The 15,277-nt window shown below is 56.3% G+C and overlaps 1 protein-coding gene across 1 annotated transcript; it reads left to right on the top strand.

Annotated features, from left to right (window-relative positions):
- Window positions 1-12,533: 12,533 nt before the first annotated feature.
- GPR119 (G protein-coupled receptor 119) lies at window positions 12,534-13,817 on the top strand. Its single transcript, XM_082251415.1, has one exon. It carries the CDS (start codon window positions 12,740-12,742, stop codon window positions 13,760-13,762), a length of 1,023 nt encoding a protein of 340 aa, XP_082107541.1. The 5' UTR covers window positions 12,534-12,739; the 3' UTR covers window positions 13,763-13,817.
- Window positions 13,818-15,277: the final 1,460 nt, after the last annotated feature.

The following is a 15,277-nucleotide window of genomic DNA, read 5'->3' on the forward strand; positions in this document are numbered from 1 at the left end:
CCGAAATGAAATGACATCAGGACCGCTGAGAAGCAGGATCGGGAGCCGAAGATGGGGGCTGAGCTGGGAGGTTGTCTGCAAATTATGTCATTGGTTGTTAGCATGCCGGCGGTCCTAACAACCGGTGACTGCATTGAGGAGGGGGAGTAGAGATGTCAGGCCAGATTTACTCCCTGGGATCCTCACTTGGTGCTCTGTGGGAGCACACATTGCACCCATTGAGGATACCACTACTGAGTGGAGTCCAGGGCTGGAACTTGTTTCAGCCCTGGGCTCCGGGACTTCAGCCCAGATCCGCAGGACCCCGGCAGGTGCACTCCCATCCCACTGCTCTGTGTGTCCATTCACACAGAGAGCCGCAGCTCGGCCCCGCCCCTCCATCTCCTAAATTGGCTCACTGGCTGTGATTGGCCAAAAGCCAATCAGGAGTGCAAGTCCCCAGAGAGGCAAGGCTCTCATGAACATCCTTGGATCCCTGGAAGGTGCTCAGGTAAGTATTGGGGGGGGGGGGCTGCTGCACAATATGCCTTTACAGCCACTTTGAAAATGTATATCAAGCTGACCATTTTAAGCACGGTGCTAAATGGTTTGTCTCAAATCTCTAACTGCCACTATTACTTGAATGTTAAAAGAAGTTGAAAACAGACTTATTGGCTGGATCACCCGGAAAAAATATAGGGAAACAACCTAAAAAAAAAAAAAAATTGATTGCAGCTGCCATATCTAAGACTGGGTAATATACTGTAATATTTTTTAGTATTTGGGTTTAATACCACTTTAACCCTTCCAGTGCAGGCACAGCCCCACTGCAAGGAAAGACTTTTAGTTTTCCTGGAGTTCAGCTTTGAAAGAGAAGTGTAGGGTTAAAAAAAACAAACAATCATACTCACAGAGGTGGATGCAGCATCAATCCAATGCCACCCCTGGTCAGTAAGTTGGGGATCAGAGGGGGGGGGCTGTGCAGTGAAGTCAGTGAGTTAGGGATCGTAGGGGGGGGGCTGTGCAGTGCACTCAGTGAGTTGGGGATTAGTGGGGAGCTGTGCAGTGTGGTCAGTAAGTTGGGGATCGTGGGGGGACTGTGCAATGTGGTCAGTGAGCTGGAGGTCGTGGGGGGGGGGTGTGCAGTGTGGTCAGTGAGTTGGGGATCATGGGGGGGTTGGGCTGTGCAGTGTGGTCAGTGAATCGTGGATCGTGGCAGAGCTGTGCAGTTCGGTCAGTGAGTTGGGGATCGGTGGGGGTAACTGTGCAGTCATTGTGCAGTGTGGTCAGTGAATTGGGGATTGGAGGGGGGCTGTGCAGTATGGTCAGTGAGTTGGGGATCGTTGTGGGGGGTTGGGCTGTGCAGTGTGGTCAGTGAATCGTGGATCGTGGCAGGGCTGTGCAGTTCGGTCAGTGAGTTGGGGATCGGTGGGGGTCACTGTGCAGTAATTGTGCAGTGTGGTCAGTGATTTGTGGATCTATGGGGGGCTGTGCAGGGTGATCAGTGAGTTGGGGATCTTGGGGGAGGCTGCGCACTGTGGTCAGTGAGTTAGGGATCAGTGAGGGCTGTGCAGTGTGGTCAGTGAGTTGGGGATCGTGGTGGGGGATGTGCAGTGCACTCAGTGAGTTGGGGAATTGTGGGGGGGTTGTGCAGTGTGGTCAGTGAGTTTGGGATCGTGGGGGGGGGGGGGGGGCTGTGCAGTGCAGTCAGGGAGTCATGGATCATGGGAGGGCTGTACAGTGTGGTCAGTGAGTTGGGGATCGGTGGGGGTCACTGTGCAATCGTTGTGCAGTGTGGTCAGTGAGTTGTGGATCTGTAGGGGGCTGTGCAGGGTGGTCAGTGAGTTGGGGACTGGTGGGTGGGGGCTGTGCAGTGTGGTCAGTGAGTTGGGGATCATGGGGGCTGTGCAGTGTGGTCAGTGAGTTGGGGATCGTGGGGGGGGGGGGCTGTGCAGTGTGGTCAGTGAATTGGGGATCATGGGGGGGGCTGTGCAGTGTAGACAGTGAGTTGGGGACTGGTGGGGGGCTGCGCAGTGTGGTCAGTGAATTCGGGACAAGTGGGCGGTCTGTGCAGTCAGTGAGTCGGTGGGGGGAGATGCTCAGTGTGTTGGGGATTGATTAGGGGGGACTGCTCAGTGTGGTCGGTGAGTTGGGGATCGGTGAGGGGGGCTGTTAAGTGTGGTCAGTGAGTTGGGGATCGGTGGAGGGCTGCTCAGTGTGGTCAGTGAGTTGGGATCAGTGGGGGGCTGTGCAGTGTGGTCAGTGAGTTGGGGATCATGGGGGCTGTGCAGTGTGGTCAGTGAATTGCGGATCGGTGCGGGGGGGGGGGGGGGGTGGCTGCTCAGTGTAGTCATTGAGTTTGGGGATCGGTGTGTGTCTGTGGGGGGGAGGGGGCTGTGCAGTGTGGTCAGTGAGTTGGGGATCAGTGGGGGGATGCTCAGTGTGGTCAGTGAGTTGGGGATCAGTGGGGGGCTGCTCAGTGTGGTCAGTGAATTGTGGATCATATGGGGAGCTATGCAGTGTAGTAGACAGTGAGTTGTGGATTGGTGGGGGGCTGCGCAGTGTGGTCAGTGAATTGGGGATCAGTGGGGGGTCTGTGCAGTGCAGTCAGTGAGTCGTGGGGGGAGCTGCTCAGTGTGTTGGGGATTGATAAGGGGGGACTGTTCAGTGTGGTCGGTGAGTTGGGGATTGGTGGGGAGCTGTTAAGTGTGGTCAGTGAGTTGGGGATCGGTGGAGGGCTTCTAAGTGTGGTCAGTGAGTTGGGGATCGTGGGGGGCTGCTCAGTGTGGTCAGGGAGTTGGTGATTGTGGGGGGGCTGTGCAGTGTGGTCAGTAAGTTGGGGATCGGTGGGGGGCTGTGCAGTGTGGTCAGTGAGTTGGGGATCAGTGGGGGGGGCTCTGCTCAGTGTGGTCAGTGAGTTGGGATTAGTAGGGGGGGGCTGTGCAGTGTGGTCAGTGAGTTGGGGATCATGGGGGCTGTGATCATGGGGGCTGTGCAGTGTGGTAAGTGAATTAGGGATCGGTGCGGGGGGGGTGGCTGCTCAGTGTGGTCAATGAGTTTGGGAGTTTGGGGATCGGTGTGTGTGTGGGGGGGGGGGGCTGTGCAGTGTGGTCAGTGAGTTGGGGATCAGTGGGGGACTGCTCAGTGTTGTCAGTGAGTTGGGGATCAGTGGGGGGCTGCTCAGTGTGGTCAGTGAGTTGGGATAAGTGGGGGGGGGCTGTGCAGTGTGGTCAGTGAGTTGGGGATCGTGGGGGGGGGGCTGTGCAGTGTGGTCAGTGAATTGGGGATCATGGGGGGGCTGTGCAGTGTAGACAGTGAGTTGGGGATTGGTGGGGGGCTGCGCAGTGTGGTCAGTGAGTTGGGGACAAGTGGGCGGTCTGTGCAGTCAGTGAGTCGGTTGGGGGAGCTGCTCAGTGTGTTGGGGATTGATTAGGGGGGACTGCTCAGTGTGGTCGGTGAGTTGGGGATCGGTGGGGGGGCTGTTAAGTGTGGTCAGTGAGTGGGGGATCGGTGGAGGGCTGCTAAGTGTGGTCAGTGAGTTGGGGATCAGTGGGGGGGGGCTGCTTAGTGTGGTCAGTGAGTTGGGATCAGTGGGGGGCTGTGCAGTGCGGTCAGTGAGTTGGGGATCATGGGGGCTGTGGAGTGTGGTCAGTGAATTGCGGATCGGTGCGGGGGGGGTGGCTGCTCAGTGTAGTCATTGAGTTTGGGGATTGGTGTGTGTGTTTGTGGGGGGGGGGCTGTGCAGTGTGGTCAGTGAGTTGGGGATCAGTGGGGGGCTGCTCAGTGTGGTCAGGGAGTTGGTGATTGTGGGGGGGCTGTGCAGTGTGGTCAGTAAGTTGGGGATCGGTGGGGGGCTATGCAGTGTGGTCAGTGAGTTGGGGATCAGTGGGGGGGGCTCTGCTCAGTGTGGTCAGTGAGTTGGGATTAGTAGGGGGGGGGCTGTGCAGTGTGGTCAGTGAGTTGGGGATCATGGGGGCTGTGATCATGGGGGCTGTGCAGTGTGGTAAGTGAATTAGGGATCGGGGGGGGGGGGTGGCTGCTCAGTGTGGTCAATCAGTTTGGGAGTTTGGGGATCGGTGTGTGTGTGGGGGGGGGCTGTGCAGTGTGGTCAGTGAGTTGGGGATCAGTGGGGGACTGCTCAGTGTTGTCAGTGAGTTGGGGATCAGTGGGGGGCTGCTCAGTGTGGTCAGTGAGTTGGGATAAGTGGGGGGGGGGGCTGTGCAGTGTGGTCAGTGAGTTGGGGATCGTGGGGGGGGGGGGCTATGCAGTGTGGTCAGTGAATTGGGGATCATGGGGGGGCTGTGCAGTGTAGACAGTGAGTTGGGGATTGGTGGGGGGCTGCGCAGTGTGGTCAGTGAGTTGGGGACAAGTGGGCGGTCTGTGCAGTCAGTGAGTCGGTTGGGGGAGCTGCTCAGTGTGTTGGGGATTGATTAGGGGGGACTGCTCAGTGTGGTCGGTGAGTTGGGGATCGGTGGGGGGGCTGTTAAGTGTGGTCAGTGAGTTGGGGATCGGTGGAGGGCTGCTAAGTGTGGTCAGTGAGTTGGGGATCAGTGGGGGGGGGTCTGCTCAGTGTGGTCAGTGAGTTGGGATCAGTGGGGGGCTGTGCAGTGTGGTCAGTGAGTTGGGGATCATGGGGGCTGTGGAGTGTGGTCAGTGAATTGCGGATCGGTGCGGGGGGGGGGTGGCTGCTCAGTGTAGTCATTGAGTTTGGGGATTGGTGTGTGTGTTTGTGGGGGGGGGGGGCTGTGCAGTGTGGTCAGTGAGTTGGGGATCAGTGGGGGGCTGCTCAGTGTGGTCAGTGAGTTGGGGATCAGTGGGAGGCTGCTCAGTGTGGTCAGTGAATTGTGGATCATGGGGGGGGGGGGGGGCCTGTGCAGTGTAGTAGACAGTGAGTTGTGGATTGGTGGGGGGCTGCGCAGTGTGGTCAGTGAATTGGCGATCAGTGGGGGGTCTGTGCAGTGCAGTCAGTGAGTCGTGGGGGGAGCTGCTCAGTGTGTTGGGGATTGATAAGGGGGGACTGCTCAGTGTGGTCGGTGAGTTGGGGATTGGTGGGGGGCTAAGTGTGATCAGTGAGTTGGGGATCGGTGGAGGGCTGCTAAGTGTGGTCAGTGAGTTGGGGATCGTGGGGGGCTGCTCAGTGTGGTCAGGGAGTTAGTGATTGTGGGTGGGCTGTGCAGTGTGGTCAGTAAGTTGGGGATCGTTGGGGGGCTGTGCAGTGTGTTCAGTGAGTTGGGGATCAGTGGGGGGGCTCTGCTCAGTGTGGTCAGTGAGTTGGGATAAGTAGGGGGGGCTGTGCAGTGTGGTCAGTGAGTTGGGGATCATGGGGGCTGTGATCATGGGGGCTGTGCAGTGTGGTAAGTGAATTAGGGATCGGTGCGGGGGGGTGGAGGCTGTGCAGTGTGGTCAGTGAGTTGGGGATCATGGGGGGTGGGGGCTGTGCAGTGTGGTCAGTGAGTTGGGGATCATGGGGGGTGGGGGGCGGGGGCTGTGCAGTGTGGTCAGTGAATTGGGGATCGATGCGGGGGGCTGCTCAGTGTGATGAATGAGTTTAGGGATTGGTGTGTGTGTGGGGGGGGGGGCTGTGCAGTGTGGTCAGTGAGTTGGGGATCAGTGGGGGGCTTCTCAGTGTTGTCAGTGAGTTGGGGATCAGTGGGGGGCTGCTCAGTGTGGTCAGTGAGTTGGGATCAGTGGGGGGGGGGGCTGTGCAGTGTGGTCAGTGAGTTGGGGATCATGGGGGGTGGAGGCTGTGCAGTGTGGTCAGTGAGTTGGGGATCATGGGGGTGGGGGCTGTGCAGTGTGGTCAGTGAGTTTGGGATCATGGACAGTGGGGGGCGGGGGGCTGTGCAGTGTGGTCAATGAATTGGGGATTGATGCGGGGGGCTGCTCAGTGTGATGAATGAGTTTAGGGATTGGTGTGCGTGTGTGTGTGTGGGGGGGGGGCTGTGCAGTGTGGTCAGTGAGTTGGGGATCGTGGGGGGGGGGCTGTGCAGTGTGGTCAGTGAATTGGGGATCATGGGGGGGCTGTGCAGTGTAGACAGTGAGTTGGGGATTGGTGGGGGGCTGCGCAGTGTGGTCAGTGAGTTGGGGACAAGTGGGCGGTCTGTGCAGTCAGTGAGTCGGTTGGGGGAGCTGCTCAGTGTGTTGGGGATTGATTAGGGGGGACTGCTCAGTGTGGTCGGTGAGTTGGGGATCGGTGGGGGGGCTGTTAAGTGTGGTCAGTGAGTGGGGGATCGGTGGAGGGCTGCTAAGTGTGGTCAGTGAGTTGGGGATCAGTGGGGGGGGGCTGCTTAGTGTGGTCAGTGAGTTGGGATCAGTGGGGGGCTGTGCAGTGCGGTCAGTGAGTTGGGGATCATGGGGGCTGTGGAGTGTGGTCAGTGAATTGCGGATCGGTGCGGGGGGGGTGGCTGCTCAGTGTAGTCATTGAGTTTGGGGATTGGTGTGTGTGTTTGTGGGGGGGGGCTGTGCAGTGTGGTCAGTGAGTTGGGGATCAGTGGGGGGCTGCTCAGTGTGGTCAGGGAGTTGGTGATTGTGGGGGGGCTGTGCAGTGTGGTCAGTAAGTTGGGGATCGGTGGGGGGCTATGCAGTGTGGTCAGTGAGTTGGGGATCAGTGGGGGGGGCTCTGCTCAGTGTGGTCAGTGAGTTGGGATTAGTAGGGGGGGCTGTGCAGTGTGGTCAGTGAGTTGGGGATCATGGGGGCTGTGATCATGGGGGCTGTGCAGTGTGGTAAGTGAATTAGGGATCGGTGCGGGGGGGGGGGGGTGGCTGCTCAGTGTGGTCAATCAGTTTGGGAGTTTGGGGATCGGTGTGTGTGTGGGGGGGGGCTGTGCAGTGTGGTCAGTGAGTTGAGGATCAGTGGGGGACTGCTCAGTGTTGTCAGTGAGTTGGGGATCAGTGGGGGGCTGCTCAGTGTGGTCAGTGAGTTGGGATAAGTGGGGGGGGGGGCTGTGCAGTGTGGTCAGTGAGTTGGGGATCGTGGGGGGGGGGGGGGGCTATGCAGTGTGGTCAGTGAATTGGGGATCATGGGGGGGCTGTGCAGTGTAGACAGTGAGTTGGGGATTGGTGGGGGGCTGCGCAGTGTGGTCAGTGAGTTGGGGACAAGTGGGCGGTCTGTGCAGTCAGTGAGTCGGTTGGGGGAGCTGCTCAGTGTGTTGGGGATTGATTAGGGGGGACTGCTCAGTGTGGTCGGTGAGTTGGGGATCGGTGGGGGGGCTGTTAAGTGTGGTCAGTGAGTTGGGGATCGGTGGAGGGCTGCTAAGTGTGGTCAGTGAGTTGGGGATCAGTGGGGGGGGTCTGCTCAGTGTGGTCAGTGAGTTGGGATCAGTGGGGGGCTGTGCAGTGTGGTCAGTGAGTTGGGGATCATGGGGGCTGTGGAGTGTGGTCAGTGAATTGCGGATCGGTGCGGGGGGGGGGGGGTGGCTGCTCAGTGTAGTCATTGAGTTTGGGGATTGGTGTGTGTGTTTGTGGGGGGGGGGGGCTGTGCAGTGTGGTCAGTGAGTTGGGGATCAGTGGGGGGCTGCTCAGTGTGGTCAGTGAGTTGGGGATCAGTGGGAGGCTGCTCAGTGTGGTCAGTGAATTGTGGATCATGGGGGGGGGGGGGGCCTGTGCAGTGTAGTAGACAGTGAGTTGTGGATTGGTGGGGGGCTGCGCAGTGTGGTCAGTGAATTGGCGATCAGTGGGGGGTCTGTGCAGTGCAGTCAGTGAGTCGTGGGGGGAGCTGCTCAGTGTGTTGGGGATTGATAAGGGGGGACTGCTCAGTGTGGTCGGTGAGTTGGGGATTGGTGGGGGGCTAAGTGTGATCAGTGAGTTGGGGATCGGTGGAGGACTGCTAAGTGTGGTCAGTGAGTTGGGGATCGTGGGGGGCTGCTCAGTGTGGTCAGGGAGTTAGTGATTGTGGGTGGGCTGTGCAGTGTGGTCAGTAAGTTGGGGATCGTTGGGGGGCTGTGCAGTGTGTTCAGTGAGTTGGGGATCAGTGGGGGGGCTCTGCTCAGTGTGGTCAGTGAGTTGGGATAAGTAGGGGGGGCTGTGCAGTGTGGTCAGTGAGTTGGGGATCATGGGGGCTGTGATCATGGGGGCTGTGCAGTGTGGTAAGTGAATTAGGGATCGGTGCGGGGGGGTGGAGGCTGTGCAGTGTGGTCAGTGAGTTGGGGATCATGGGGGGTGGGGGCTGTGCAGTGTGGTCAGTGAGTTGGGGATCATGGGGGGTGGGGGGCGGGGGCTGTGCAGTGTGGTCAGTGAATTGGGGATCGATGCGGGGGGCTGCTCAGTGTGATGAATGAGTTTAGGGATTGGTGTGTGTGTGGGGGGGGGGCTGTGCAGTGTGGTCAGTGAGTTGGGGATCAGTGGGGGGCTTCTCAGTGTTGTCAGTGAGTTGGGGATCAGTGGGGGGCTGCTCAGTGTGGTCAGTGAGTTGGGATCAGTGGGGGGGGGGGGGCTGTGCAGTGTGGTCAGTGAGTTGGGGATCATGGGGGGTGGAGGCTGTGCAGTGTGGTCAGTGAGTTGGGGATCATGGGGGTGGGGGCTGTGCAGTGTGGTCAGTGAGTTTGGGATCATGGACAGTGGGGGGCGGGGGGCTGTGCAGTGTGGTCAATGAATTGGGGATTGATGCGGGGGGCTGCTCAGTGTGATGAATGAGTTTAGGGATTGGTGTGCGTGTGTGTGTGTGGGGGGGGGCTGTGCAGTGTGGTCAGTGAGTTGGGGATCAGTGGGGGGCTGCTCAGTGTTGTCAGTGAGTTGGGGATCAGTGGGGGGCTGCTCAGTGTGGTCAGTGAATTGCGGATCGGTGCGGGGGGGGGTGGCTGCTCAGTGTAGTCATTAAGTTTGGGGATTGGTGTGTGCGTTTGTGGGGGGGGGGGGCTGTGCAGTGTGGTCAGTGAGTTGGGGATCAGTGGGGGGCTGCTCAGTGTGGTCAGTGAGTTGGGGATCAGTGGGAGGCTGCTCAGTGTGGTCAGTGAATTGTGGATCATGGGGGGGGGGGGGCTGTGCAGTGTAGTAGACAGTGAGTTGTGGATTGGTGGGGGGCTGCGCAGTGTGGTCAGTGAATTGGGGATCAGTGGGGGGTCTGTGCAGTGCAGTCAGTGAGTCGTGGGGGGAGCTGCTCAGTGTGTTGGGGATTGATAAGGGGGGACTGCTCAGTGTGGTCGGTGAGTTGGGGATTGGTGGGGGGCTAAGTGTGATCAGTGAGTTGGGGATCGGTGGAGGGCTGCTAAGTGTGGTCAGTGAGTTGGGGATCGTGGGGGGCTGCTCAGTGTGGTCAGGGAGTTAGTGATTGTGGGTGGGCTGTGCAGTGTGGTCAGTAAGTTGGGGATCGTTTGGGGGCTGTGCAGTGTGTTCAGTGAGTTGGGGATCAGTGGGGGGGCTCTGCTCAGTGTGGTCAGTGAGTTAGGGATCATGGACAGTGGGGGGCGGGGGCTGTGCAGTGTGGTCAATGAATTGGGGATTGATGCGGGGGGCTGCTCAGTGTGATGAATGAGTTTAGGGATTGGTGTGTGTTTGTGTGTGGGGGGGGGGGGCTGTGCAGTGTGGTCAGTGAGTTGGGGATAAGTGGGGGGCTGCTCAGTGTTGTCAGTGAGTTGGGGATCAGTGGGGGGCTGCTCAGTGTGGTCACTGAATTGCGGATCGGTTCGGGGGGGGGGTGGCTGCTCAGTGTAGTCATTGAGTTTGGGGATTGGTGTGTGTGTTTGTGGGGGGGGGGGGGGGGGCTGTGCAGTGTGGTCAGTGAGTTGGGGATCAGTGGGGGGCTGCTCAGTGTGGTCAGTGAGTTGGGGATCAGTGGGAGGCTGCTCAGTGTGGTCAGTGAATTGTGGATCATGGGGGGGGGGGCCTGTGCAGTGTAGTAGACAGTGAGTTGTGGATTGGTGGGGGGCTGCGCAGTGTGGTCAGTGAATTGGGGATCAGTGGGGGGCTGTGCAGTGCAGTCAGTGAGTCGTGGGGGGAGCTGCTCAGTGTGTTGGGGATTGATAAGGGGGGACTGCTCAGTGTGGTCGGTGAGTTGGGGATTGGTGGGGGGCTAAGTGTGATCAGTGAGTTGGGGATCGGTGGAGGGCTGCTAAGTGTGGTCAGTGAGTTGGGGATCGTGGGGGGCTGCTCAGTGTGGTCAGGGAGTTAGTGATTGTGGGTGGGCTGTGCAGTGTGGTCAGTAAGTTGGGGATCGTTGGGGGGCTGTGCAGTGTGTTCAGTGAGTTGGGGATCAGTGGGGGGGCTCTGCTCAGTGTGGTCAGTGAGTTGGGATCAGTAGGGGGGGGCTGTGCAGTGTGGTCAGTGAGTTGGGGATCATGGGGGCTGTGATCATGGGGGCTGTGCAGTGTGGTAAGTGAATTAGGGATCGGTGCGGGGGGGTGGAGGCTGTGCAGTGTGGTCAGTGAGTTGGGTATCATGGGGGGTGGGGGCTGTGCAGTGTGGTCAGTGAGTTGGGGATCATGGGGGGTGGGGGGCGGGGGCTGTGCAGTGTGGTCAGTGAATTGGGGATCGATTCGGGGGGCTGCTCAGTGTGATGAATGAGTTTAGGGATCGGTGTGTGTGTGGGGGGGGGGGCTGTGCAGTGTGGTCAGTGAGTTGGGGATCAGTGGGGGGCTTCTCAGTGTTGTCAGTGAGTTGGGGATCAGTGGGGGGCTGCTCAGTGTGGTCAGTGAGTTGGGATCAGTGGGGGGGGGGCTGTGCAGTGTGGTCAGTGAGTTGGGGATCATGGGGGGAGGAGGCTGTGCAGTGTGGTCAGTGAGTTGGGGATCATGGGGGTGGGGGCTGTGCAGTGTGGTCAGTGAGTTAGGGATCATGGACAGTGGGGGGCGGGGGCTGTGCAGTGTGGTCAATGAATTGGGGATTGATGCGGGGGGCTGCTCAGTGTGATGAATGAGTTTAGGGATTGGTGTGTGTGTGTGGGGGGGGGGGGCTGTGCAGTGTGGTCAGTGAGTTGGGGATCAGTGGGGGGCTGCTCAGTGTTGTCAGTGAGTTGGGGATCAGTGGGGGGCTGCTCAGTGTGGTCAGTGAGTTGGGATCAGTGGGGGGGGGGGCTGTGCAGTGTGGTCAGTGAGTTGGGGATCATGGGGGGTGGAGTCTGTGCAGTGTGGTCAGTGAGTTGGGGATCATGGGGGGTGGGGGCTGTGCAGTGTGGTCAGTGAGTTGGGGATCATGGGGGGTGGGGGGCGGGGGCTGTGCAGTGTGGCCAGTGAATTGGGGATTGGTGCGGGGGGCTGCTCAGTGTGATGAATGAGTTTAGGGATAGGTGTGTGTGGGGGGGGGGCTGTGCAGTGTGGTCAGTGAGTTGGGGATCAGTGGGGGGCTTCTCAGTGTTGTCAGTGAATTGGGGATCAGTGGGGGGCTGCTCAGTGTGGTCAGTGAGTTGGGATCAGTGGGGGGGGGGCTGTGCAGTGTGGTCAGTGAGTTGGGGATCATGGGGGGTGGGGGCTGTGCAGTGTGGTCAGTGAGTTGGGGATCATGGGGGGTGGGGGGCGGGGGCTGTGCAGTGTGGTCAGTGAGTTGGGGATCATGGGGGGTGGGGGCGGGGGCTGTGCAGTGTGGCCAGTGAATTGGGGATCGGTGCGGGGGCTGCTCAGTGTGATGAATGAGTTTAGGGATCGGTGTGTGTGTGTGTGTGTGTGTGGGGGGGGGGGGGGCTGCTCAGTGTGGTCAGTGAGTTGGGGATCAGTGGGGGGCTGCTCAGTGTGGTCAGTGAGTTGGGATCAGTGGGGGGGGGGCTGTGCATTGTGATCAGTGAGTTGGGGATCATGGGTTGTGGGGGCTGTGCAGTGTGGTCAGTGAGTTGGGGATCAGTGGGGGGCTGCGCAGTGTGGTCAGTGAGTTGGGGATCATGGGGGGTGGGGGCTGTGCAGTGTGGTCAGTGAGTTGGGGATCATGGGGGGTGGGGGCTGTGCAGTGTGGTCAGTGAGTTGGGGATCAGTGGGGGGCTGCGCAGTGTGGTCAGTGAGTTGGGGATCAGTGGGGGGGGGGGCTGCTCAGTGTGGTCAGTGAGTTGGGGATCAGTGGGGGGGGGGGCTGTGCAGTGTGGTCAGTGAGTTGGGGATCATGGGGGGTGGGGGGCGGGGGCTGTGCAGTGTGGCCAGTGAATTGGGGATCGGTGCGGGGGGGCTGCTCAGTGTGATGAATGAGTTTAGGGATCGGTGTGTGTGTGAGTGGGGGGGGGCTGCTAAGTGTGGTCAGTGAGTTGGGGATAGGTGGGGGGGTGTTGTGCCGAAATCGGTTTCCCCAAAGAAACCAGTTTCCCTTTGCTTTAGGTTTAGAGATCGGTGGGAGATCCCCGGCGCTGTCCGCGGTGCTGAAATAACTGTCAGTATAGGACATGCATTTCTGGCATTGCTTCAGCAGTGTGGTGTGAGCTTTATATGGGAAGGTGTGTGCAGGAATCATTCATCTCCCTGATGATATCGCTGTGTGTATAGTCTGCTGTCACTTCTCCCCCCAGGGAGGGATTCATTTGTATTTATTAGCGGGGGCCTTCTTTCTATCTTCTGTGACTACGTCAGGAAGCAGATCTCCATCCTGGGAAGCCACTCCTCTCCATTGACTAGATCGCGCTGCTCTCTACTGCAATGCTAGAAAGTAACGGGACACACACAAGCCTGGTGCACTGAGCCTCATCTAATGGAGCCTGGCAGACTTGTGCCCAGGTGCCAGGTACTCTGGAGTAACAAGTGTTGGTGTGGAGGATGCCTGCAGCAGAAAGACCCCAGATGGCAGGGATAAGGAGAAGACTAGGGACCTGTTAGTGATTTCCTGGGCACAGCTGTCCTCATACATTTCCCAAAAGATGTCCAGCGCTGTATTTGCTGCTTTGCACATCCTACTCAGTATCCTCATCCCCACTGCCAACATCCTGGTCATCATCATCCTCTCCAAGCTCTTCAAGAAAAAGCACTGCAAGAGTTACATTTTCATACTCAACCTGGCTGCTGCCGACCTTCTGGTGGGACTCATGTGCATCCTGGAAACTCTGGATGATGTCTTTGATGAAGAATTTGATAAGAATTTGTTCTTTTGCCTGCTGAGATTGTGCTTCACAATCACTCCTTGTATTGGCTCCATGCTCACCCTTCTCCTGATATCTCTAGACAGGTATCTGGCTGTTAGTATGCCTCTGTATTACCTGAAGATCATGAACAATAAGTGCATTGGGATTTCTCTAGCAGTCCTGTGGTTAGTCTCCTTCTTGGTTGGGCACATGCCCCTGATAACCCCATCACTGCAGCATAATAACTACACTGGGGTCTGCGGGCTGTTTTATGCAGCCAAAAGCGACTATCTGTACATTTTGTGCTTCATTATTTTCCTGCCAGCCCTATTTACTATTGTGTGTCTTCACACAGCAGTGGGGAGGATCGCTTACGTTCACCATAGACGTATTCAGAGGAGCCAGGCCATTAGTGGGCTTCCTAACAACCATCCATCACATTCATCCCACTTTAAGGCAGCTAGGACAGTTCTTATAGTCATTATCTGCTTCACCTTGTCCTGGGGCCCCTACTACATCACTGGAATTGTTCAAGCCACCTGCACATCTTGCAAACTTGTGGACCTGCTAAAGGATACTTTGTTTGTTTTAGGGGAGGCCAATTCCCTTTTGAACCCTCTCATCTATACTTTCTATTGCAGAGACATCAGAAGCTATTTCTACAAACACTTTGCCTGTAGAAGTAGGAAGGTAAAGCCTCAGATTCTAGCCTTGGTTCAGTTCACCAACATTGGTCATGCTGCCATGCCTAAGGAGACTTCTGGGGACAGTGTTCATGAATTGTCCCTATTCAGTGGTTCCGGAGACTTGATCAAAGATTGATGGTATAGCAGAAAACATTGCAGGTACATTTGGCTATGAAGAAGGCTGTATTAGCTAACACCTGTTAGCAGCCTGTATACTGTCATTTTATTTGTAGCCAATAAAGATTCATCTTGAAGAGTACACCAAGTGGCCAGCTTCAATTGCTATAGATTGTGTGTATTGGGGATTGAGCATCCTAGCCAGGGCACTGGTCTCCAGCCCTTGAATTTTGAATACAGCAGTGGAGCTGGGGTATGGTTTTGCTTTCATTGCAGGTACATTGACAATTCCAGCTGTTAACCTGTAAGTACTCTCTGCACTATGATACATCCTTGGAAAGAACACTAGTACTGTTGTAGGCTTTGGGATCTGATATGGAACAAGAAATCTCAGCGCTGCCATTTACCCTAAGTTCTGGCCTATCTGTAACAGCTGGAACCGTCAGTTTGCTCTTTTCGATAGTGTTATTATTGTTTGCCCAGGTGCTAACAACTCTCATTCTGGCTTATTAAACAAAGCAATGCAAAGGGCAATGATGATGGGCAAAGTGCAAGAATCCATAGTAACCAGACTTCAGTTTACTAAAGTCAGATCAGTGTAAGAAGAATGCTGACTGGTTTCTATGTGTTACCACATATTTTATTACGCTCTTTGATTTATTAAACAAGACCATCTGTCTTCAGGTTGGCTACAGAAATGATCAGATAACTGTATAGATTCAGGGGCTGTTTGTGGGTTGGGTTATAATGCTACTATACAAGCGTATTGAAAACAATGTTGGTGATTCCAGGTTTTCCCACAATCTCAGGATTTTGTTTTTATAAATTCACACTTTTTAAGGCAAATGGGGTTTAAAAGATCATGCACAAAATTGTCTTGATATTGTCAATGTGTACTCAGTTATTTACAAGTGTCTGAAAGTGTAAAATAAATGTTATATTCTTTTCCTACAAAAGTCCAGAGTATAACAGTGAGTGGCTGGTCTGTTTTTTTTTTTTTCTTTCTCTGGAGTTATTGTTGAAGATGAACCTGTGTCATTTTAGTTCACTGTAAGTATGGAGAGTTAAATCTTCAACTCAGGAATGCAGGAAATATGCCTGGGACCACAATTCAAAGCCCAGGACTGCATTGAGGAATTAGAGTCAGGTGACAAGTACCATGGTTGCTGTGATTCACTGCACATCGTTTATCAATATTTAAAGTTTATCTAAATCCAAAAATAAATATTTAATATATTGCAGGTTACCAATTCTTAAATGTCACGCCTGCATTTTTTTCTTTTTTTAGCTCCCCCCCCCCCCCTTTATACCTGGTGATCCGGACAGTAAGGGCCGGTTCACATTATTGCGAGTGCGGCGATCGGATGTAATTCGGAGCGCACTGCTCCTTCATTACATGCGATCGGATGTGCGGATGCGAATTCAGCCGTACACTTTGTATGGCTGAATTCGCACTGTATCGGCACCAAACTCGCACATGACCCTTTTTTCTGAACACTGATCTTGACAATTAAAACACCTTCTGTATTAGAGA

The sequence above is a fragment of the Pelophylax lessonae genome, assembly GCF_965119305.1.
Source record: "Pelophylax lessonae genome assembly, chromosome: 3".
NCBI classification, from domain to species: domain Eukaryota; kingdom Metazoa; phylum Chordata; class Amphibia; order Anura; family Ranidae; genus Pelophylax; species Pelophylax lessonae.